Source organism: Eurypyga helias, unplaced genomic scaffold, assembly GCF_000690775.1.
Source record: "Eurypyga helias isolate BGI_N326 unplaced genomic scaffold, ASM69077v1 scaffold3973, whole genome shotgun sequence".
In the NCBI taxonomy this organism is placed as follows: Eukaryota; Metazoa; Chordata; class Aves; order Eurypygiformes; family Eurypygidae; genus Eurypyga; species Eurypyga helias.
The window spans coordinates 1-24,828 of NW_010241687.1; the positions used below are offsets into that span (position 1 = coordinate 1).

The following is a 24,828-nucleotide window of genomic DNA, read 5'->3' on the forward strand; positions in this document are numbered from 1 at the left end:
CCGAGAGCCGCAGCCCGAGAGCTATTGCTGCAGATTCTGAGTGAACTCTATCAGCGGTAGCAAGACCAGGAAAACTAAACAAACCCACCAACTCCCTCCCGAACGAGCCAGCACAGGAGTTAGCGAAGCAGCTAACGCAGGAGTCAGGGTGAGGATTAGCAGGTGTACGGGAGCGAACAAGAGAGAGTAACGGAGAGAGAGTAATGACTCCCGGACCCCCTCCTTGCCTCTGCCCCCAGCATGATGTACTATGGGATGAAATACTCCCTTGGTCAGGTGCCTGACCTGTGTGTCCCCTGCACTGTCTGTAGCCAGACCGCGAGAGCTGGGAACGCAGCTGCAGGATCAGAATTGGAGAAAGACCTTGAATTCAGTGCAGGCATTCCCCAGTGCCAGCTGAGACCTTGTCAGTGCTGCTCTCTCCATGCAGGAACAGCTTCCTAGCAGCCACAGTAAAGAGAGTTAACTCTTTCCTGGCTGAACCCAGCACATATGGTAATTCAAATAAGTGACAAAGGAACCTTGTCTGTATGGTGGAGGCCTGAAAAGCCTGATTTTAATTTGCCATTGTGGTGGGAAAAATTACAAATTCCAAATGTTAAATGTAGCATGAAACTTTCCCCTTTAAAAGCGATGCACAGAAAGTCTCTGATGGGGACATGGTTTTTGATATTACCTAGCAGTCATCTGAATATGACATCAATGTAAACCAATTTGAAAATGTTAATTAGAAAGAATTTAATGTACAGATTACTAAACATCAACTGATGAAGTAAAAGTACTGGAAGAAGTTGTACAATAGTGCAGTACTTTCAGGCCTGTAGGTCTTTCCCTGCTTGTCCATCTGCCCAGAAAATATTTATACATTTCCAAGTTAAATGTACATAGCGCAGATTCATGCTTGTGGCACCAACGAGGAACACCTCAAAACTTACTGCACTTGATTTAATTTTTACTTACAGCATTTGATTTAATTTTTTTAATGGCAAAGCAGTTTATAAGTTTGACTGTGTTTCTGTAGAAGGAATAAAGAATGAAACTTCATGATAAATCTTTCACATTTTGATTTGTAGTTTCACAATAACACTATTGCAGTGGATTTCTTGTAGCAATTCCCATGAAAGTCAAGGTGCTCAGAATTCAATGCGTCCTGTCTCTGTTGTCAAGATACTGTAAGGACAACAACTGTTTCTATCTAAACCTGCTTCAAGAGGAACACATCAGTAATAACTTTTTAGAATTTTCTAGTATAGATTTTTAAAGGAACATTGTGTTTTTAGAAAAATGGTTAAGATGTTTCCTTATTTCAAATGTGTGTCCAAGTAGAATCAAACCAAAAAGTGTTGTCCACAGCTACAGGAAGCCCTCAGCACCACCATTGTCAGTGACTAGTTCCAACTGGTACTCCAAATCCAGGCAATCTTATGTTTAATGCTGGATATGTGTTGTATCCGTATTCATGTTGCACAATCTCAGGAAAATAATGGTGCAACTTCATAGTGGGCATTCAGGTAAAAGAAATTATTTTGGACCCAGGAGTATTGTTTTACTTTGTGTTAAAAAATTGGATAATTTTAATTTAGCAGACTGATAATTGATGAACATTTAGAGGATAAGGCAAATTGAATGCATTCTACCATCTTCTTATACATTGCTTTTCCTCAGAATTGTATAACTAAAATACAAGGTTTCCTAGTTCATCATGGAAAGGACTTTGAGCCCATTTCATTGTCTTAACTGTCCATTGCATTATATTTTTGTTACATATTTTATACAGTCTGGTATGTTATGTTAGTTACATGCTTTAATCCAGTAAGAACAATTTTTCCCTTCAGATTTTTATTAAAGCTTTAAGTACAATAATTCTATTTTTTCTAGACTTTTGAATAAAATGTATTTTCTATGGTAAAATTTCCTTCTTCTATGTCACCTGTTCTTTCTAAATTTCTTATTTTCATTCTTGCCTTGTTTCTTATTTTTTCCTTCTTAAATAGGTGTAAAAATTGCCCAGAAAGCCTACATTTAAAAGCATGTGTTTAGTTTTACCTAGTGATACCCAATTATTTTCACATTACTTACTGTTGTGTGGTGTTTCTTTTTTTTTTTCTTATCCTGCTCAGAATAAGGAATTTGTTTGCCGAGGACATGACTATGAAAGGCTGGAGGCCTTCCAGCAGCGAATGTTGAATGAGTTCCCACATGCCATTGCTATGCAACATGCTAATCAGCCAGATGAGACCATCTTTCAGGCAGAAGCACAGTGTATCCACATAATTGCAAACACATACAGTGCAGTTACGTCTTTCATGTTTTTTAAGAAATGTAGGTACACTTGTAGCCAATTTCAATCACAATGTGCCTCCACTGAAATAAATGGTAGGTGAGAATTCCCCTGCCATTTGTCCCAGTCACTCTATTATATTTGCAAGTTTTTTCTGTAACTGTCGGTTTTATTTAAAAATTCCTTGACAGGTTATTAAGATTCTTACTTTAGCCGAAAATACTTGTAGAACTAGCACCGCTGTGATAATGGTGTATCAGTGAAGTTACAGTAATTCAGGTTCTTGCAATACAACGTTGTGCTAGCATGGCATGACATATTTGGTGTAAGAATGTATTTTATTAAATCCTTTTACTTTATGTACTTACTCTATGTAAGTATCTCTATTTCAAAAATAAATATGAAATTTTCAACAAAACAGTACCAAGAAATCCCAAACCATCAAAAAATCTCTCAGGTCCCTTTCCCAAGCCATTAACAGTCTTAGAAGCATTTCATGATACACACTTTTTAAAAAGTTTTTCTTCTCTCGTGCATCAGGAGTCAGCATGCTTTGCTGATTTGAATGAAGTGGGATAGCCTTAACACATTACATACAGATTTACAGATTTATGCAGTGACACCAATTCCAGAAAACCAGGAAGTCCTGCTAAGAGACGGCATTCCCGATAACATCAAGAGCTTCTACAAAGTTAATCACATCTGGCGATTCCGATACGACAGGCCGTTTCACAAAGGGACCAAGGACAAGGAAAATGAATTCAAGGTAAAGTACCATGCCCTTTCCTGAGCTACTGGATCTATGGATTTATTTATAATATTTACAATAAGTTGTGTTATTCCATTGAGTGTGGTATAACATTCTCTAGAGGAGATGGTAGCTCAAGTAGCTGTTTGACTTCTCATTTCAATTGAAATAGTATGAAAAATTTATGGAAGATGGGAAGGTCTTGTAGTATATGGGAATAGGAGAGAAAAAAGTACCCATTTGTTTTTGCATCCCTGATATATAGAAGGTAGAACTGGAGGCAGCAGAGCAGCCTCCAAATAAGTTTATAAGGTAGATAGGAAAACATTTTGAAGGAGGTAGCCTGGGGTATGGATAGGACTGCTAGAAGTTCTCTGTCCCTAGAGTAAGGGAGAGACAATTTTTACTAAATTGCAGCATATTGTCCTGTTCCTGTGATAGCAAGACTAAAAACTACCTCTGAACTTAAAGATTGTTTCCGGGAAGAGCAATAGTTCCTTCCCTAATATGTAAATGACTTCTCTTCCTCCTAATAAAAATGTCACACTGAAATTTCATCTTACATTCTTCTGGTATAATTTGAGTCCTGACACAGCATATATTCTGGTATTTGAACATACAAAGAGAATTATCCCATAATAATTGTGTTATAAAGTTAGAGGAAAGAATTGTGAGGGTAATAAATTAGATAAATTAAGTCACTGTTGTCCTCTAATTAAAGCTTAGGGCTTTATTTTAATAGTACAGCTTATATATATTTTGTTCAAGTGCTATCCTATGTGTTGATTTGTCATTTTACAAACATCTTGTGTGGTGTTTAACGGTAGTACATTTGAGTATCCCATTAGCCATACATTGTGGAATCCCAAATAGGACTTCACAGAGGAGAGCTGGTCACTCAGTGTGATCTGTAAGTTGATCTCCTTCTGAATTCTCCCTCTTCTCAGATGTTATCTTGAAAAGGAAGTATTAAAATTATGATTTAGTTGTGAATTTGGGAAGTTAGGAGACAACATATAATATAGAATAATACCATGTTCCAGAGTTGAAGAATCAGCAGAAATTATTGCTTAATAATAGGTCCTAGAAAGTAAGGAGAAAAAGTTAATGTCATAGGCTTCTGGGATAGACATTTCAGTAGAAATTTGGATGTTAATACTTTTTTTTTTTAATGTATACTGTTACTTAAATGAAGGTATTGATAAAGAAAAATGGAAATAATTAAGAAAAAAGTAGAGGCAAATTAGGGAAATAAATTGGTTTTGCATATTGCAGAGTTTGTGGGTGGAGAGAACCACACTGATCTTGGTGCAGAGTTTACCTGGAATATCTCGTTGGTTTGAAGTGGAAAAACGAGAAGTGGTGAGTATGAGACTGATGACAAAACATATAGTGTGTTGGTTTACTTCCTTAATCTTACACTTTTTTATTAACTACTTTGATTTATTACGCACATCTAGTTTATGTGAGCAAGTTTTCGAGATGGCTACAACGAAATTCTTTACTTGAAAAGTATTATTGAAAACCACCTTATGATTAATTTTAACAGTTGAGGAAAAAAGGTTGAGAACCACAGTGGAGCAAAAGACAACGTTTAATGTTGGCAAATGACTCTTAAAACTCAGCATGACGTAACGTTTAATACTATAGCTATAGTTTAACATACATCCCAGTATTCTTAAAAAGTAAACATTCTCCAAGTTCCTGTACTGTAATAAATGCTGTGTGGGTGTATCTTTGTGTCTGCCTAGAGCTCTGATGAAGTCCCCATTTCTCAGCTTGGGCAAGGGAAGCATGCCTACGCACAACTTGTAGGAATAGGGTCTAATGTAGCAATCTGTTACTGATGCATTATAATTTCTTCTCATTCCTTGTTGTTATATTTCTTAGAAAATCCTTAAATACATTTCAAATGTATTTGTGGGAGTGCTTCTCCTGTAAAGATTTCTAAATAATTGGTCAATTGTTGAGCCCAGGAGTACAGCATCTGTAACTATTTTCCTTCCTGTTAAAGCCAGTCTTACAATAGGGCCAGTCTTACAATATAGGGATACCATTGCGCAACTGATTCTTTCTAAAACTCTAGTGTGTTTTTCTTTTATAATAGCAACAAAATGTCATTAGTTCACAAGCCTGATATTCTCCTGTAGAAAACCAAAAATGGGATTTAGTAAAAGTCAAAAAATTGTGTGTGACAGGAGAAATTTTTTTAGTTGATCCCCACTGAGTCCATACTGGTTTAATTGAGCCCCTAATATGAAGATCCTCAGTTTATTTCGTGTTACCATTATAGTCACCATTTCCAATTTAACTGTAGTAATTTTTCCTGGGCATGTTCTAGGTCCTGTCTCAGATTTGTGCTTGTATGTTTTAGTAAATTAAAGCAACTACAGGCCTGTACTCTTCTTATCGCTCAGCTTTTCCCTCTTTCTGCAGTTCATGCTGCCTGAGAGAAAAGTTCCTCATCCGTACTGTCTAGTTGGTGACTTCACTTTGGGTGGGGGAACTAGCTCGCCCATACTTAAGCTCTGCTCTGTGTCCTTAAGCCCAGAGAAGTTCTCCCTGACCTCAAGCCTAGTTGTGCTGGTACCAATTTATGTGAAATAACCAAGGACAGTTCAGCCCTGAATTCCTGGAGTTCCACCACAGGCTGGTGTGAGTGTTACACTGCAAGGGCTGAGTAATCTCTCAAGGTCAGAGAATGAGTCTACAAGAGAGGGATGTTTGTCTGTTGTGGTCCTGGATTACGTGATAGAATGAAGTCTCTCTGTGCTCAGAGTATATGCACAGAGAATGTAGCCAAAGAGAGAAAAACTTCTGCTCCAATACCCTAGAACGCAGAATATTATTGTTTTCTTTTCAGAAATCAAAAATTACCTTTAATATATTTCATCTTTCAACTGAAGATTAAGTATGTTTGCAATGTTCCTCACTTCCCTTTCAGGTGGAAATGAGTCCCCTTGAGAATGCTATTGAAGTCTTAGAAAATAAGAACCAGCAGCTGAGAACTCTGATTAGTCAGTGTCAAACTCGACAGATGCAAAACATTAACCCCCTCACAATGTGTCTAAATGGGGTTATTGATGCAGCAGTTAATGGTGGAGTTGCTAGATACCAAGAGGTAAGCAATTTAGTTTCTGTTTATTAGAAGTCTGTCAGAAGACAGTTTCTTACTTATTTCTTTCTTTGTAGACATGCAGCTTCTCTGTATGAATTGAGGACAGAAAGTGCCATATCAATAATAGACAATTTACTTTTGTGTGTGGACATTCTAATTAAGATATTTTTTATGTATATAAATATGAAATTCTTAGCAAGAAATTTATCATCTTTTTAATGAAAACTACTTCCTGGAAAAAATCTAGTAAGAAATAATACAAATAATTAACAAATCTCTAATGCTGGATTTGTTCCCCAACGTTGTTCCTCATTATTGTCATCTCTGAATCACCTTAGGAGGACAGTAAGTGATTGGGAGCTGTATTTCCACAAAGTTCTGTAGAATTTTGAAAATGCAGTAAAAAGAAAAGAAGGATTTTTTTTTTTTTTTTTGGTCAGCCAAGCTTCATCTTCTGCTTTCTCCTAAGAGTCTTATGAAATACTCGAGTCTGCTGGTTGTTCCTTTTCTATTGAAAATGTCAAGTTGAATAACATCTGTCCACTTGACTCAAATGCTGCAAGATCTGGTGTTCACTCGAGTTAAATTTCATAAAACTGGATCTACATTAAACTACAAGGAATGGAGACTGCTTTAGTTTAAGAATCTGTCATCAAAACTGCAGCATATTTAAAACTGTGAGACTAAAGCAAAGCATTACCATGTTTGATGTTTCCCAGCTGCCTTTAAACAACAAGAAAACAACTACTTAGCATAGTGAAGCGCCATGAACGGAGTCCCTTGAGAAATACAGTCATGTCAGAGCTATGTCTGGTTTGAATTAGCGATGTCAGACCTAGCTCAGTGTTTCTGCATCACTTTCCTTTCCTCACAAGCCTGTTAAAGGTTCTAGCTTGCTCCTTACTTATTGTTGTCCTTAGCTGGAATTCTTGATCTCCTAGACAGTTTAAAGCCATTATCCCTTGTCCTGTCACTACAGGCCCTTGTACAGTCTCCCCCCAGCTTTCTTGGCCCCTTCAGGTACTGGAAGGGCGCTATAAGGGCTCCCCAGAGCCTTCTCTTCTCCAGGCTGAACAAACCCCACTCTCTCAGCCTGTCCCCATAGCAGAGGTGCTGCAGCCCTCTGAGCATCTGCGTGGCCTCCTCTGGACTCGTTCCAACTGGTCTATATCCTTCTGATGTTGAAGGCTCCACAGCTGGACGCAGCACTCCAGGTGGGGTCTCACAAGAGCAGAGTAGAGGGGGAGAATAACCTCCCTCGACCTGCTGGCCACACTTCTCTGGATACAGCCCAGGATACGGTTGGCCTTCTGGGCTGCCAGCGCACACTGCCGGCTCATGTTCAGCTTTTCATCCATCAGTACCCCCAAGTCCTTCTCCTCAGAGCTGCTCTCTATCCACTCTTCACCCAGCCTGGACTTGTGCTTGGGATTGCCCCAACCCAGGTGCAGGACCTTGCACTTGGCCTTGTTGAACTCCATGAGGTTGGCAGTGGCCCACCTCTCCAGCCTGTCCAGGTCCCTCTGGATGGCATCCCTTCCCTCCAGCGTGTCGACCGCACCACACAGCTTGGTGTTGTCAGCAAACTTGCTGAGGTCCCTTTTTTTTCCTCCTTTTTTCCTTTCCCTCTCCTCTGTAAATGCTTTTCTCTGCCTATCTGCTTATCTTGCTTTTGCCTTCTGCCCTTTACAAAACTTAAAACTCAGTCAGTCTTGGAGAATTTGGTCTTGAGGTAAGCATCACCATGTCTTTACAGATACCCTACTTCCCTTCCAGCAACTTCCAAGATTTAAGAAGTGTTAAGACTCAGCAAATAACATCCTTTGGCCAGCTGCTGCCTCATTGATTCTGCCTACCCACCCTCCTCCCCCATGGGATAAAAAGCAGCTATCTCTAATTATTCAGCACTTTGGCTGGTGTAGCAGGTGTTAAAGCTATATTTTCACTGGTTTCAATAGAGGAACAAATTCCAGGAAAATCTGCAGAAGTAAGAGTTATCATGCAGCACCTTCATGTGTGCTAAAAAAGGCTGTAGACCAAGCCACTGATATGGGAGGCGGTGGGGGGGCGAGCAACCAAAACCAAAAACCCAAAAAACTTCTAAATATTGCTGGAAAATCATGAAGAATGTGTTTTGTGTCCACCAGCACCTCTCAAAAAATTTGTACTATAATTTAGATATCTTTTAACTCCTTTACATGTGCTAAAAGAGTAGAGTCACTTTCATGATTAATTATTGGAAGCCACCGCTTCCAAGAATGTTACTCGAATTAGTTGAATTCTGATATTTTTTTTTTCCCCAAAGTGCTGTTGATTTTGTTTAAAGTTAGATTATTGCATCTCTGACTCATATTACAGCTCTGTATAAATCTCAGCCCAGAACCACTGGGACACCACCTGCTTGACACTGAAAGAACATTATGCTTGTAGCTTAGAGGAAAAAAAACATCAGCTGGCAGAAGTTTGAGATTTGGGATTTTAGCAAGTATCAGAGGTCTCCTTTTAACAATTTAAACATGAATTCTTATAATTCTACTTATCTGCAGTGAAAGGACCATGTGAAATACATGTTCTTCATTACAGTATCAGGGTTCTCACACAGGTCTCAGCACTTTCTTGTTAATGGATTGTCACAGCATGGAATTTTGGAACTGAATCAGAGGAAGGGAAATATTTATCTCCAGCTCCACTAATCCCCATATTTACAAATTATTCTGCTTAGCAAAGATTTTTAACAGCTGAAGGTGTGTGGAGAATCCTGTAAGAAGTGTATGAGGGAAATGCTAAGACAGGTGCCAAAGGAAAACAGCACAGAGCAGCCACAATTATCCTCTCCGCTCAATAGACAAAAAACTGTGTGTGTATGAGTATGGATACTTTTTGTGACAAATGCATTTTTGAAAGGATCTAGAAATCTGTCAGATGAACAGCTGGGCATTTTCTTATCAGAATAGTGTCAAGAATTGTTAAAAACTCCTTATAATGCCATTGCAGGGTAGGATAATTGCCATGTTAAGAAAGATGCAGCCATGAACAAACAGGGGAGTGCTATGTCCAGGCCATTGCTGGTGGGTAAAATGACTTTGGGCTACTATAGCTTGTACAATTTGAGCACTGGCGATGGTGTGGAAAGTCATGTGAGCTCATGAACACACCTGGCTGTTGGTCAGATGCTCCGGATGTGAAAAGTGTGTTTTCTTTGACGTCAATGTCCTTGTGAGTTCTTTAAAGCTTTATTTATATAAAAGTGAATAAGATAATGTCACAGATCTGATACATATAATAGCATAAAATTCCACACAGTTATTAAGATATCTTTATATTTAAGAAGTAAGATAGAGGAGTAACAACAGTCCTAGTATTAAAAGAGAGGAAAATCCAACTCTGTAATTATGGAAACTCCTGTGTCACAATTAATGGAGAAGAGGTATGTCATTCAGGTGACCTGTGTTTGGTTTCAACTCTGACTTTCAGGTTTCCAAATTTGATTGAGGATCTGTCCTTGATATTGAACAATTGGTGAATTCCACTCAAGAGTGGCTATGAAGCCTGGAGAAGAGAAGGCTCCGGGGAGACCTTATAGCAGCCTTCCAGTACCTGAAGGGGCTACAAGGAAGCTGGGGGGGGACATTTTACAAGGGCCTGTAGTGACAGGACAAGGGGTAATGGGTTTAAATGGAAAGAGGGAGATTGAGATGGGACATCAGGAAGGAATTCTTCCCGGAGAGGGAAGTGAAGCACTAGGACAGATTGCCTAGAGAAACTGTGGATGCCCCATCCCTGGCTGTCTTCAAGGCCAGGCTGGATGAGGCTTTGAGCAACCTGGTCTAGTGCAAGGTGTCCCTGCCCATGGCAGGGGGGTTGGAACTAGATGATCTTTAAGGTCCTTTCCAACCCAAACCATTCTGTGATTCTATATTTATTTGCCTATAGTTTCCACCAATGCATATATGAATAATTATTTAACATTTATTATCATCTATTGCAGGACAAATGAGCTCTTTTTTCAAAAATATCACCTAGAAACTTATTTTAAAAACGAAGTGATGTGTTTTTACTCACTTTATATTACATTGTGATTTTATTCTGCTTAGGCATTCTTTGTCAAAGAATACATCTTGAACCATCCAGAGGATGGAGAGAAGATCGCACGCTTGAGAGAGCTGATGCTTGAGCAGGTAAAGTGGGGAAAAAACCAACTAGGTTTCCTGCTCCACTGTTATAGCTAAAAGTGTCCCAAAATTAAATATAAAATTTCAGGAGTTAATAGTTGCCCAGTGGTCTTCATTATTTTCCAAATTAGATTCGAAGTGGACAGTAACTTCATATACAAACAGGTTTCTGAGTCCTTTTCATCATCATCTTAATCACTTCAAACTGTTCTAAATTAAAGGTTGAATGAGAGGTAAGATTTTGTCTTGTGATGGTCATACACAAATATTTGCACAGCCTGTGTTACCACTACTACAGAATAAACATTATCTCATTGAAATGTTTGGTGGCGTCACCGAATATTTGTATGACGTATTTTACCAATAATGCAGAACAAACATTTTCACTACGAGCTTATCATAAGAGCAAAAAAACCTGAAAAATATTATTACAGTGCAAAATATTTAATGATAATTGCCAAAATAGGTATGCAGTTAAATAAACAGTAAGTGATAAAATTAAAACTGTTAGCATTCTATGCATTACATTATTTTTGTATTATTTCTTCATTTATTCATAAGACAGCGTACCAACCTCAAATATGATTTGTCTCCAGTTGGAAATGCTGAAAAAAATATTTTGATCGAATGATCTTAATAAGTATTTTTGCTCCTTTAACTGATATTTATCTTTGTTCTATGCAGCGTGTTGAAATGTCAAACTTTATTGCCAGTTTGGGATAACAAGGTCAGAGTATTGGAATTTGGCAAGATGAAAATTCCATTTTTCATCAGCCTTGTGGTATCTTTTGGTGAGATCAGTTGAAGGACAGATCCTCAGTAGAAATCAGAATAGGTTCACTGATCTTACTTTAATTTCATTTAGATTATGTGCAGTAATTTACGCTGCAGTTTTGTTTTTTCAGGCTCTAGTTAATCTCACTAACCCTTAGAATTTAAAAGTGGAGTTAATAACTTCCTGTGAGAAAATTGTGACTTCTGGTTGATAGCAGTTCAACCCTGCCTGGCACTGACAGACGATTTACCAGAGAACACGGAGGATTTGGAAGGGCCGGGATGGCTGTGTGTGCCGGGGGATGTGCTGCGCTGCAGTCCTGACCTCAGATCTCTGCCCGCTCGCAGGCTGCCTGAAAACATCAGCTAGTAGCTCCCACCCAAAGATATTACAGCATAGTGTAACTATTTTGTTTTTAAATTTGAGTTTATCTGATTCCTCATATAACCAATTTACTATTTTAAATGCCTGTGACCAATTTTGAGCAAGTTCAGAGTTTTAGTAATGTTATTAAGAAGCCTGTTACATCTTGCATCAAGAATATACATAAAGCCACCACTTACTGAGGTCTCTGGGGGAGTTGGAATAGGATGGGGAACTTAGTTGAAAATATATTTCAGGGTCTGTGGTGGATGTGGGCATTGCTGCTGTTTCATGCTTTTTATTTTATTGTATAAAAGGGCTTTTATTTAGGGTTTAGAAATGCCACATTGTAAAGTCGCCATTCGGCCAGATTTTTCGCTACATTATCCATAGTGGTTTTTATATTACGGTTGAATTTGCGTAGGCCAAATCTTCAGCAAAATTGAATAGTAAAATGGGAAGAGGCATACGTCCTCTTGTGTTATTACTGGTTTTGGTCTTAGGCCTTGTTAGATCACAAGTCTGTCAGGGATTTAGAGAGATGCTTTTAATACAACATGCATTTTATTGGGTTTTTTTATTAGTATCGTAATTGAGGATGAAAGCTTATAGAAAATGGATCAAAAATATGGGTTTCCCTTCTTTCCTCCTGTCTCTTCTGCAGGCCCAGATTCTAGAATTTGGTTTGGCAGTGCACGAGAAGGTGGTGCCACAGGATATGAGGCCATTGCACAAAAAGCTGGTGGATCAGTTCTTTGTGATGAAGTCAAGCTTGGGAATACAGGTATGTGAGCAGGTGCATGGATAAACCAGGACACCGTTTAGCAGCAGTAAGGGTGGTTTAATTTTCTTAGGCAACAAATAGTGACATCTTTTGGTTGTCTGTCTACATTGCACCTTGTAGCATTCTTTCAGTACCACAAAGCAAAGAGAAAGTTAATAAACTTTCCATACAGTGCAGAGAAAAACAGTCACATTTTACTAAAGGGAAAGTATCATCAGCAGAAAAAGTAAAATATTTTTCTTACTAAGGATGAAAGTGATCCAGAATGTATATATAACCATTCAGGTGACTGTCTGTATCTTACAAAATGCTTAATGATATTGTGTTCATTTTAATTAAACTTCTTTTAACAACTCACCAGGAATTTTCTGCCTGTGTACAAGCTAGCCCTGTTCATTTCCCAAATGGAAGTCCTCGTGTATGCCGAAATTCCATACCTGTTTCTATGAGCCCTGATGGTGCCAGGGTAATACCGAGACGCAGGCAAGTTAAAATACTAGGAGTTGATAGATTTTGTTACTCTCAGAGGATGATCCATAAAATACTTCTTTGTGTGCATGCTTCCTTGTATGGTCTGCTTTGAAGTACCTTCAGTCATGAATAGCTGATACATACACTCTCTCTTTCCCCCTCTCCTTCCTAATAAATCCAGATTAAACTGTGGAGATCACAGTTAACACGTGCTGTTCTCACGTGAAAAGTTATGATTGGCAACTAGAGTTAACCATTTAATATTTCATTATTCTTACAATAGCCCCTTGAGTTATCCAGCTGTCAATCGATACTCATCCTCGTCGCTGTCATCCCAAGCTTCTGCTGAAGTCAGCAATATCACTGGGCAATCAGAAAGCTCCGATGAAGTTTTTAACATGCAGGTACAAATTATTGACATTCTTCAAACTAAACAAAATTTTTCTTACAAGGGTATGTCCTAAATTAAAACTTCTGTTAGTTTATTCAGAAATTTCAAAATTATTGCTGATACTTCTTTTAAAAAGCAAATCTTTAAATGGGGTGTTAAACTCCTGGACTTAAAAGGAACATTTTCTTATGTTTCTTTAACTTGGGGCATGAATTCTTTACAAAAGTAATCAGCAGCAATGCACTGTGATATGAAATCATCTGACCTTACATCAGACTTCTCTGTCCGGTTGTCATAGTTGAGATGTAATTATTTTAATATGCTAATTAGATTTCTGTTTATTTGATATTTTGCTGCATCTTTGTGTAGTTCCATTCATGTTCTTTATACTGCTTTGCTATTTTGAAATATTGAGAAACTAGTCTTACAAATTAAAAGTTTTCTTAGTGATAAGTATGTTATAAATGTTTTTCCAAAGCAGTAAGTGTTATGTGGTAACAGCATCTCTTCTGTACGCAGCCTAGTCCGTCTACCTCAAGCCTGAGTTCTACTCATTCTGCTTCACCTAATGTGACCAGTTCTGCTCCATCCAGTGCCAGAGGTCAGTGCTCATTGCCTGTGGCAAAATATATTAAATGATTCTTGATACCTTACACAGCTGAATTCCTGCATTATATCTCTGGTCTGACATCAAATTTAGCCAATTGTTTGAGGAATGTGAATTACAGGGAACAGAGGATTTCTTTGTCATAAGCATAGACTTGAAGTGTCTGAATTTCACTGCATGAATTTAATAATTTGACACATTTATATTCTAGCCTCTCCTCTGTTGTCTGACAAACATAAACATTCCCGAGAAAACTCTTGCCTGTCCCCAAGAGAGAGGCCTTGCAGTGCTATCTACCCTACTCCTTTGGAAACCTCGCAGGTAGGAAGTTTGTTGGGAGTCCTCTGAACACAAGTAGCTAACAAGATGATAAAGGAGCTTGTTGAACTTTGAGCATATTCAGTGTCTGCTCAATGCTGTTAATTTTCAAGGGCTGTTTTTTTGGTAACTACTCTAAAATATTTACATTAAAGAGATGTGAATAGAATAGATGGTGATTGATCACATTTATGCTTGCTTTGTCTAGGTTTAGGTCTAGTTTTTGATATTTACTCACTGAAGTGAGAGAAAGATGCAAAGACTTGCCTGATGTGTGAAACGGCAGTGTTTGTTTAATCTAAGGAAGAAGAAAAACTGTTATCACAGCAGTTTTCCGTGTTGACATCCCCTTTATTTCTTCTGAAATAACTGTCCTAGGCACTATGACATAATAACCCACTCCATGTGGCAATTCCTATTTTTCAGTGTAGTTTCAGGAAAGAAAAATACACATTTTGTTACTCCAGAGAAAAGAATGAGTTGTATTCTTACCTTAAAATTACTTCTAACATAGGTCTATATTAAATTTGTATCTTTTGAGTTTTCTGCGATGCAAAATGAGCTTGGTCAGCTGGCCCATTCTGAATCCTTACTTAACCTTTTCTTCTTAGGACCTACTTTCCTAAAGTGCTTTCCTTTAACACAGTTGCTGTTTTAATCTGTGCCATCACACAATGCGCTTCTTGCTGAAGCTGAGAAAGATGAGAACATAAGCACGGTGTGAAAGGCCCTCCTCTCAACACTCTCATTCCCACCAGAAATTTTTCCTCTGATAAAAAAAAAACTTGGTAGTCCAAGGTCCTTTATTTTAGAAATGATCTGTTGCTGTCACATTAGTTCTATTCTTATCCCTTGCTTCTTCAGTTATTGAATTGGCTCTGGATTTTTTTTTTCCTATTTTCTGTTACCTGAGCATTTAAGAAGTAATAATGAAGCTTAGCCAGACGTAAGGGCAGTTCTCAGGAACTACTTACTGATGTATCTGCTGGGGCACTCTCTTGGTGGCAGTGGAGCCAAACCAGCATACGGGAAAGACTAGGAGATGTTCTTTAAATAAAGCGGTTTTACAGTTTGCCGCAAAGAAAAAAATTATCCCATTTTTGCTCCCAGACTGCAAACTCTTGCTTTGCCAAGTGGAATGTGACTTCTATCCCCCACTCTACCCGAGATTCAATAAGGGAGGCTGAGGAGCTCGTAGGCCCAGTCTCTGCTCTCTCTGAGACTCGCCCGGCAGGAAAATCTCCCAATCTGTCTCTACCCTCAGTGTCCCAAGAGAGGGTAAGTAGAAAATTAACTTGCTTGTACAGTGCAGTATGTTTCAAAGGCAAGAAGGTCTGACAGTTTTTTTCTGCCCTCATAACCATAAATGAGGATATATCTTTCTGGGGAAAGGTGCAATTTCTTCCTCTGGGGCTTTGTTCCCCCACACTGTAAAAATGGACTGTGATCAGAAACAAAATCCTGATTCTTGGCCTTCTGATTAAGAAGGGGAAAAGAAATCCTCAGGACAATTGTAAGGAAATATCTTAGGGACATCTGTAACTCTTACCAGAATTTAGATGCTCAATCTGTTCCTTGTCCTTTCTATTTTTATTCTAACACCAGTTAAGTTCAACAGTCTTGGTTGGAGCTTCACACTAAGTTAATGAGGAAAAGACCACCCGTTTATGAACGTCTTTGTTACGGCTTAATGAATGCAATGTTCACAGTAGTTTTTCAACCGGGAAGGATGAGATGCACAGGCAAATCCCAGCACTTCAAGTCCAAATCAAGTCCTTTCAGGCCATAGCTACCTCACTTAAGGAATTTTGATGGACTTCATAGAACAAGACCACAGCAGCACTGCATCTGCTTCTCTCATTGAAATTGATGCTCAAGGTTATCTATGTACAGCTGTTTTTCAGTCAACATCCATTTGTGCTTGCTTTCTGATCTCTGGCTGAGCAATCGTACAGTGTCTCTGCAGCTCTTCCCATACTCTGAAGAGGAATGCCTGCTGTCATTGACTGGTCAACAAGCCTCCTTTGTTTTCACACTATTATTCTTCCTAATGGAGCTTTTTGGATTTTTTTTGCGTCTCATTAAACATCCTGTGATTGCTCTTGTTCTTCCGTGTGGTTTTATATTCATTATTTTAGTATGTCCTCATTTCTCTGTATTTCATTCAGCTTTTGCCTCTTTATCTTCTCCAATTTCAGTTGCTTTTTCAGCCTTTGCTCTTTACCTTCACTACAGAAAACAGGCTTCAACACTTGCCCACCGGGTCCCAGTGCACTACAGACTCACTAGGCAGTGAACATTCAATCCAGACCAGGCAGGAACATTTGGTCGCGTTTTCTGTCACATTAGGGTTCACATGCAGTTACACCACATCAGTGTAATGGTAACCCTAGGATAACACACATTACCTGATCCAGTATGACTCGAGTACAGCATAGATAGGCCAACCTAGCATAGATCAAGGTCTGCCAACACGTTCTCTCAATGAGATGTTTTAAGTGAAGTTGAATTGGTCAAGTATTTGCTCCTCACTTTGTAACATGGAGCTGTGACACGTTAGATCAATGATGATTACTTTGCAGCTGGGTTTGCCATCTTGTGCAACCACAGCATAGTGCCTCACGGACTTGGCATGGTCCTCTGTGAACACGGGAAGGAGGTACAAGAATTAAATTCGGTTTGATTTGGATCTCACCAATTGTCTGATCTTGCTTTAAAAGAAAAAAAAATAGTAAATTTTATCTGTTCTCAGTTCCTCTGGAAAGTACATCTGCATTACCTGTAGATTCACTGTATGCTGTTTATATCTGTTATCCAGATGAACTAGTGACCCACAGATCATTTGAATTCTGCTAAAAGAAGTAACACGTGGTATCTTAAAACTGTTTCATAAACTTACTGTGATTTTAAAAAAAAAGAAAAAAATTGTGAAAAGGAAAACCAAACACACTTTACGGGTCAGCTCTTATCCACAAGAGAAGTAAGAACACTGCTACGAGAAAAGTCAAGGGTGAAAGTAATACACAATGCTCTTCTAAAGTAACAGCCACAACTCGAATATTGTCAAACATTGCAGCTTGTTCAGATCCTGATTCTGCAGTGAAATTATTTGCACTTGTTATTATCTGAACTTGTTTAGAAATCTATCAAGATACCACTGGAGGAATGAGCCTTATTTTGGGTTTTTTTAGGGAGCTGGAAACTGTCAGAACTCAGTACATAATAATCCTCCTTCTGATTCACCTGTGTACAGTTTTCTGAAAACCAGTCTACTCCCTATTTGTATACACATATTTTTATGAAACTCTATGTTTGTAGGTGATGTTCATCACTCTTAACTCCAAAGTAGACCTGTGTGGTGGGGATAATAACAAAAAAGATACTTCTTTTCTTAAAGGCTACTGAAATACAACAGCAGCTATGCCTAAACCATGCTGTTCTCAATTTACAGAGAATGCTGTTTAATCATATTGGAGACAGTGCTTTGCCACGAAGTGATTCCAATCTGCCGGGCCCTGACAAAGGTGAGTAGAAATACTGTGCCACACCCATCTTGGAAGCAATGAAAATACAATTAATCTGTCATTTTACTGGAGAACGCTAATTCTTCTGAGCACATGTTGTCATCTCCAAGTTTCGAAGTAGTCTTAAATTATGTTGACACTGTGTTTCAAAATGCTTTGCCAAAAATGGGAGAATGTGGTGTTTGTTTGAACTGAGCGCTGCGCTCAGAGGGGCCCAGGAATTTGCAGGAAGGGGTGATGGAGCAGCAGCTTGCAGCCTGCTGCCTGTGAGAGTTGCCCTTTCTGCTTCTCAAGAGACACATCTGGGGTGATGAACCCTGGAGATTAACTTCTGGACATTGGGGCAGAGAGAAGCTAAAAAGATGGACAGAGTCCTGGAGTTTGGTACCTGCACGTCGTCTTTACCAAATACAGTCACCATGCTTTTTGTTACACTTTGATGGAAAAGAAAAGATCGATTCATGGTTGGTTTTTTGGGTTTTCATTTTAATTAGAGTAAATGAGAAACCTGTGAATTTCCATGTACAAAATACTGCCTTTCATAATTCTGCACATGAGGAAATTCAGTACTGTTGGCACAGTTATTGTGCCACGATTTCATTATGTGCTCCACATCCATAATAAACTCCAAGTATTTTAAGAATATACTGTAACAAGAACTGACCAAGAATCATATTTTCATCAATAAGAAATGATTTTTCTTAAGTAGTTTTGTGTCCAAGTTTTTAGGAAAGCTCAAGTATGGAATTTTTTACAGGGCTGAAAAACATATGAAACAATTTAACATGCAAATGGCAAAACTTTTCCACTGGCCTACGCAGCCAAGTACATTACAGAATAGTTCAAATAAAATATTCTCTCCTGGAGACTTCAGTAGTCCAAAGAACTGACTGCTTGGATGACTTAAAATAAAAAAAAAATTGGCTTGTCAAGAGATGCAGGCATTTGAAGTACCTAGGTCTGGTGCCAAGTCATTTTTAGGATGAGGGCAAAACCATACTGCTAGGTGACAGCCCACAATAAAAAGCAAACAATATATTGCATATTTTGGCAATAAAAAAGCAAAATGATCCTCTAGAAAACAGATTATTTTGTGCACTGTTCTCAGGGTCAGCTAATGTGCATTTATACTGTAACAGTATTGTTACAGATACGAAACAAATACTATTTGTACTGGACTTTTCGTATTAAGTCTGGCATATACTAGTATAGTGGGACTGCAGTTCTTGCAAGAGCCCTTGCTGTTGCTATAATAGCAATAACTGATACCACCGGTTAGCGACAATACGTCAGGTTTCGCTTCATCTTTGTAGATGAGCGCAGAGTCCTTGCATGTGGTTCTCTACTCACAACTATGACACCCACCGAGAGGGAAACTGTCATGGCAAGGCAAGAGGTTGGAGGCTTTGAAGGTGGGCGGGTTTTTGGTGGTGGGTTTTTGAGGGGGAAAGGGGAGGTGTGAAGCAGGGCTTTTTTCTGCTTTTTTACAGGAGGTGTAAGAAAAATTGTGGAGTTTCAGTTAGCTTCTTTTCTGTCCATGTTACATGCCCTGTCTTTCTATGTGTCTGACTTCTTTCCAATGTTGGTGGCTTCTTGATAACATGAGATAATCCAGTTCTATTAAGGAAGATGTTCTAGGCCTTATGGGAGCATTCCGTTAAAGCCATGGAATTTGGTGAAGGTAACACAGGTAAATGCAACAGCCAATTTTAGGCATATCAAGGGGATAGTCAATTTACATAATTAATCAGAGATCCTTGGCCATGGATGCAGTGTACATAAATTTTCTCAGTCCATAATAATTTCTTCATTTGATTCCTCCCCCTGCTCCCCCCCCTGCTCCCCCCGACACTTTAATTTCTTCCAATTTTTACTCCCTTCATTTCATGCCCTTCTTTCCACCCTCTTTCAATTCTGAATTTGTAGCCTGTGTAGGCAACAAAAGACTGTTAGTATGGAAAGATTTCTGAGGGAGGATAATTGGAATTTGGTGAGTTCCTTTCAGTAGTTCCTTCTGTATATAAAATGAGTTAATGGAAACAGTTTATGAATAGTCTGTTCCCCTCTGCACCAGACTCCTATTTAGAGGTTTCTAGGCAAAGATTAACTGATTATATTAACAGGCGTCAAGCTTATCTCTCTTTGTGGCTGGATTTGCAGGGCACCAGAGTGCTATCTCAGCTGCTGCTATTGTGGATGGTCCCAACTGCTGTACAGTAGCAAACTGATCCGAGGGCTAGATGCATACATCAGGAAACCTGGAGGTTGACAGCCATTATTTCAGAGCTTTTCAGATGCTGATGTAATCATAAGAGCTCTTCAGGCATGCTTGTGAAGTTGTTTAACGTTATTCGCTCTGTATATTTTTACCCTCATGGATAAAAGCAAGTCAGAGAGCTGGAGGTGTTGATGCCTATGCCAGCTTTTCCATTCTCTTCCAGCTGTAAATGCCACCCCCAGCAGCTGGAGCCTGGACAGTGGGAAGGAAGCCAGAAACACATCAGACAGTGGAAAGCTTATATCTCCTCCTGTACCACCAAGACCTGCACAGACCGGTGAGTTAATGGACAATTCAGGCTAAGCTCTAGTAAAAGAATGATTTACTTGTGGGTTTAGATTCTTTCCACTCTGATTAATGTTTAACTTCTTGGGCAGGTTAATTTGATTACTAACGTGGAAGGCTGTAGAAATGCCTCCACGGGTATTTTCATCTTGATAATGTTCTCTGTTTCCAATTCCATTTCCAATACTCTACCCCTTCACTTAATGACTGAGTAGTTTCAGACAGTTCATGCTGGTACTAGGGAGGATGATCAAATTTAATCTTTTGATCTTATGATAATTAGAGGTTAGCAGTCAGAAATAATCATTAATCATAAAGAATCTTACTGGCCAGAAGATACACAGCAGTTGTGGAAGTACATGGGTTCTGGTACTATAACCAATTTGCCTTTCAAAAGATTAATTTCCATTTAAAGGAAAGGCTGCTTAAGTGATACTATAAATACAATTGTTCTCCAGGGACTGAAGATGCTTTTTGAGTTTTACACATGCCTCAATGTATGTACAGGCATGTTTACAGAATATTTACAGGTAAATGTTTGATATAAGTACATTATGTATTGTCTTTTTTCTTATTTGATATACAAATACATAACATTTCTTAAGAGAACAACAGAAGGAGGAGAGGAAAAGTTATTATACCGACTTCTTTTAAATTCTATTATGTGTTAGGATATAAACCAATTTAGAGTGATATAAAATTTGTCAGAGAAGATGGATGCAGAAGTTTCTTTCGCTTCATAATCCTGAGAAGAAATTAAAATAAACAGAATCTTTAAAATTATTTGCAGCCATCGTGCAAGTACCTAGAGGGAACCAGAGATAATGTTTATGTATTGAATGATCTCCTATCCACTTAAAAAAATTTCTTTGTGAAAATTGTACACTGAAATTTTTCTGACTTTACAGCATCACCAGCAAGACACATAGCCTCTGTTTCCCCTTCTCCTGCTGGCAGATCACCAATGAAGGTACTGTCTTATTGTCATGAATTGCCTTTGTGGGACAGGTTGTGCGTGTTGTGGAGTAGACAGTATTTATTTAATACACATTATTTCAGATTATATTATGTTTTCCTTTTATTGTCATATTTCTATACAAAAACATTCACAAGATTAGGTAACCATAACAATTACAGCAGCTCTGAAGATTTCAAAACTGCAGGCAAGAAACCTAATCTTCAGACTGTTTAGCCTCTCAATATTAGGCTTCTCACCTGCATGGATAACCAAGCTCACCAGAGTCAGTGGACAGAAGGGAGTGTAAGAAATAAATGTAAGAGGTGCCCAATGGTCCACCTAGTCCAGAATTCCATCTCCAGCAGTGGCGAAAGGGGAGATGCCAGCTAAGGAGAATCTGTTGTTCAACCCTTTCCTCTTACTCCTCCAGCATCCAGAGCTGTTGGATTAGAGGGTGTGTTAGAGAGTAATCCCTGCTTCAGTCATTTTAACATCCATTTCTTCTGCAGAACAATCCAGGAAAGTTGTGCAAGAAGTTGGAAGTAGTTTGAAGCCTACCAGTAGGAAACATTAAGCACAGGCTGTGAATAAGCACTGGTTCTTCTCTGGCAGTTATACACCCGGAGCAATTGTGGATCCAGGCTATACTGAGCAGGTTTCATTTCTATTTCAAGATACTTGAATGTGTCAGTACCCACTCGTTGGACAACAGCTTAGTTTTTGGAAAACTTCACCAGGATATCTGTCTTGCACAGCATTGGAGGACATGAACACGCAGCCTGCATATTCCAGACAAACCCCAGCATTGACAGACTGCACATTAGTTGTATCCTGGGGATAGCCTCTACCACCCCATGGAAGCACAGACAATTCTGCAGTTAGAAGTGAAGGTCAACAACCTGGAAGGAGAGCAAAGAGAAAGGAGCATGACTGGTGCTTCAGGCACTCAAGTGCGAGGGACGTAGCCCTTGCCAAAGCTGTCCCTCAGCTAGCCAGTGCCTAACTAATGCTGCAGAGGTACGCATCTCCTGAGGAGGAAGAAAGTGGCATCCCAAAATGCCTCCTTTCCCTTGAGGTCCCTAATCACAAGTCCGCAGTCATTCTCCTGTTTGTCATCCCATGAGCCTGTAGCGTTTCCACTTGCAGCTGTACAGCGGTCCACGTTCAACACAGAGCAATTGTGTGTTGGTCGCCAAGTGCCCCGTAGTCCTATTGCCACAGTAAACCTTCTGCTGAAGTGAGCACCAGTCCCAGGTTTCACGCTAACTGCTCTCTAGGAAGCTCTTCAGAGCAGTAGGGTCTTGTACAAAAGATGAGCAACTCTTCCTTTTTTCTTGAATAGACCTGGTACTGATGATTCCTAGGGATGTTTGAAGCTTGTTCTAACATCTTCTTCTAAAGGCCTGGACAGAATTTAAGCATTTTACAGCCAAAGTCTGGATTACTGCTTGGGAGAGGAATGCTGGCCTGGAAGAATTGTTGAATGTCACTTTGAGCATCCATGAATTTTCAGACTGTTTTGGTGTCTAGACTTGTACTCACTACGAGTACAAGCAGTCTGCACTGCGTACCCCTGCTCAGCTCCCAAACTGAGGCAGGCAGGGTTTATTTGCTCGCGTTCCAAATAACAAAAGTAAAGGTCCCAAGTCTTATCTACAGTAACTTAATCCAAGTGTCAGTGTTCTTGGAATTTGAACCAATTGCATCATTTATTTGACAATCTTAACCCTGGATGTTTGTGGGGATAGGAGTGCAGCTACAGCCTCCTCACATGCAGAGGAATGGAACCTGAAAAAAGTAGTTAACAGGCTCCTCACAGTGTCTGCAATGCCTTCAACACGGATTGAGCTTTAAATAGAACTTGCTCTGCTTTTCCCTAGCTGTATACAGGGCTCAGTTTTTAGCTTTTATTCCAACTGTTACGTGCTGCCAGAGAAGGCCATCTTAGTTAACAAAACCCAGAGATGTAAATTGAGATTTATTTTTTGTTTTCCATTGCTTTCAGTGCACTGTGGATCCAGCCCTAGATGGATAACTAAAATTATCTCAGCAGCTTAAAGTCAGTGCAGCCCGTTCTATACACTCCTGCCCTCTCCTCTTCCTCCCCTCCCCACCCTTTGGTGCATGGCTTACACTCTCACCTCAAGCTGAGTGCCAACCAGTCTAACAAGAATTGGGGTGAGAAATTTGTCTTAGATGTGATTTTTCCCTCCCATTCTTAGCCTGTGCTTGAGGTCTTTAAGTCGAGATTGTCTCGGATGGCTCCAGTCAAAAATTAGATAGGCTGCAAAAACCTTTTGACTTGCAAAGCATGGTCTGACCTTTTACAGTGTCTGGTTGAAGCTGCTTCACTAGGACTGCTCAGTGTTTCTAGGTAGGGCTTTACTGTCCCTGCCTTTTACGTGTCCTCAGCACTGCTGTTGCTGCTTGGGCCCTCAGCTCCCCTTCCTCACCTTCCCCCACAGACCTGCAGCTGTTTGCAACCTTTTCCCTCCACTGAGCCCTTGTCCCTGGGGCCTGCAGTGGGGTTTTGTTTCGTGTAAGCGGCATGGTGTGTCCAAGGGGCGCCTGGAAGACGAGGGAGAGGAAGGGTGCAGCAACTGCAGTTCAGCTGTTAGCTTGGCATCCGCTCTGCGCCTCAGCTCCGGCCTTGGTATGACGGCACACTCGGGTACGACACCGCAATGTAAATGCACTCTTCATTGGGACGGTGTGCTAAAACCTTGAGGGAAAAAGCACTGGAAAAATGAACTTGGAAGGCGAGAGACTGAAGTAGTAGCAGTGACTGGGATGCAAGTGCTGTGCTGTGGCATTAGGTGGCAGGACACCACTAGGTATGCCCTGTGCCGCGTTATGCGTTTCACTGAAAGCTGGGAACGTTGAGGGCTCGTTTTAACGGCTTCCAGATTTTTCCAGGCTATTGTGATAGCAAGGTAACATTACTTACTATTTTACTTTCACTTATGTGAATTACTGGCATGAGCACTGTTTAAGGTGTACCTAGGCACTCTTTAAATGAGCTTTTTATTGCTGTGTTGCTGGATCTTAATTAAACAAGGATGCAACCGCTCAGGTTTGTCACACCTCAGAGCGTATGAGCTGTATCTCTGTATGTCTTCAGTCTTCAGAGCACAGAAATGCTGTCCCTCGTTTACTCCAGGTAAATTATTCTTCTGCCCTTTCTTTCGAGCAGGGGTCTGTGCAATCTTTCACACCATCTCCAGTGGAGTATCATTCCTCGGGGCTCATATCCAACTCCCCGGTGCTCTCGGGGAGTTACAGCAGCGGCATCTCTTCGCTCAGCCGGTGTAGCACATCAGAGACGTCAGGCTTTGAAAGCCAAGGCAGCGAACCAGCAGTGACTGTCCCAAGCTACAGCGTTTCTGAGGAGCCTGTGAGAAAAGAAAGTAAAACCCCGCCACCTTACAGCGTGTACGAGCGGACTTTGAAACGCCCCGTTCCTCTACCTCACAGCCTCTCCATCCCGCCCGCCGCGGACCCACCGGCGCTGCCGCCCAAACCGCAGCTGGTCCGGCCAAACAATCTGGAAAACAGCAGCAGGAGAACTGAGCAGGTTCCCCGTCCCAGGCCTCTGCCCCGCAAAGTCTCTCAACTATGAGAAGTCACTTTTATATTTAATTGCAACCAGTTCTTTACCGTTTGTGAAGTAATATTTTTTAAAAATGGTAAAACGTGTTTAGTTAGGCACTTTAATATTTTGCCCACCTTTTCTTTTGAGTAATTCTGAAATGCTT

At 39.9% G+C, this 24,828-nt stretch overlaps 1 protein-coding gene across 1 annotated transcript; it reads left to right on the forward strand.

Moving 5' to 3' along the window:
• Positions 1 to 2,120: 2,120 nt before the first annotated feature.
• Positions 2,121 to 24,828, forward strand: LOC104507507 (dedicator of cytokinesis protein 4-like; the record flags this gene model as incomplete). Its single annotated transcript, XM_010148817.1, has 15 exons — positions 2,121 to 2,322; positions 2,881 to 3,047; positions 4,305 to 4,391; positions 5,974 to 6,150; positions 10,242 to 10,325; positions 12,122 to 12,241; positions 12,603 to 12,724; positions 12,996 to 13,116; positions 13,623 to 13,704; positions 13,922 to 14,031; positions 15,139 to 15,306; positions 17,480 to 17,552; positions 19,994 to 20,107; positions 21,024 to 21,085; positions 24,267 to 24,828. Coding segments are annotated over 15 exons (2,115 nt in total), but the record flags the coding sequence as incomplete, so codon positions are not given.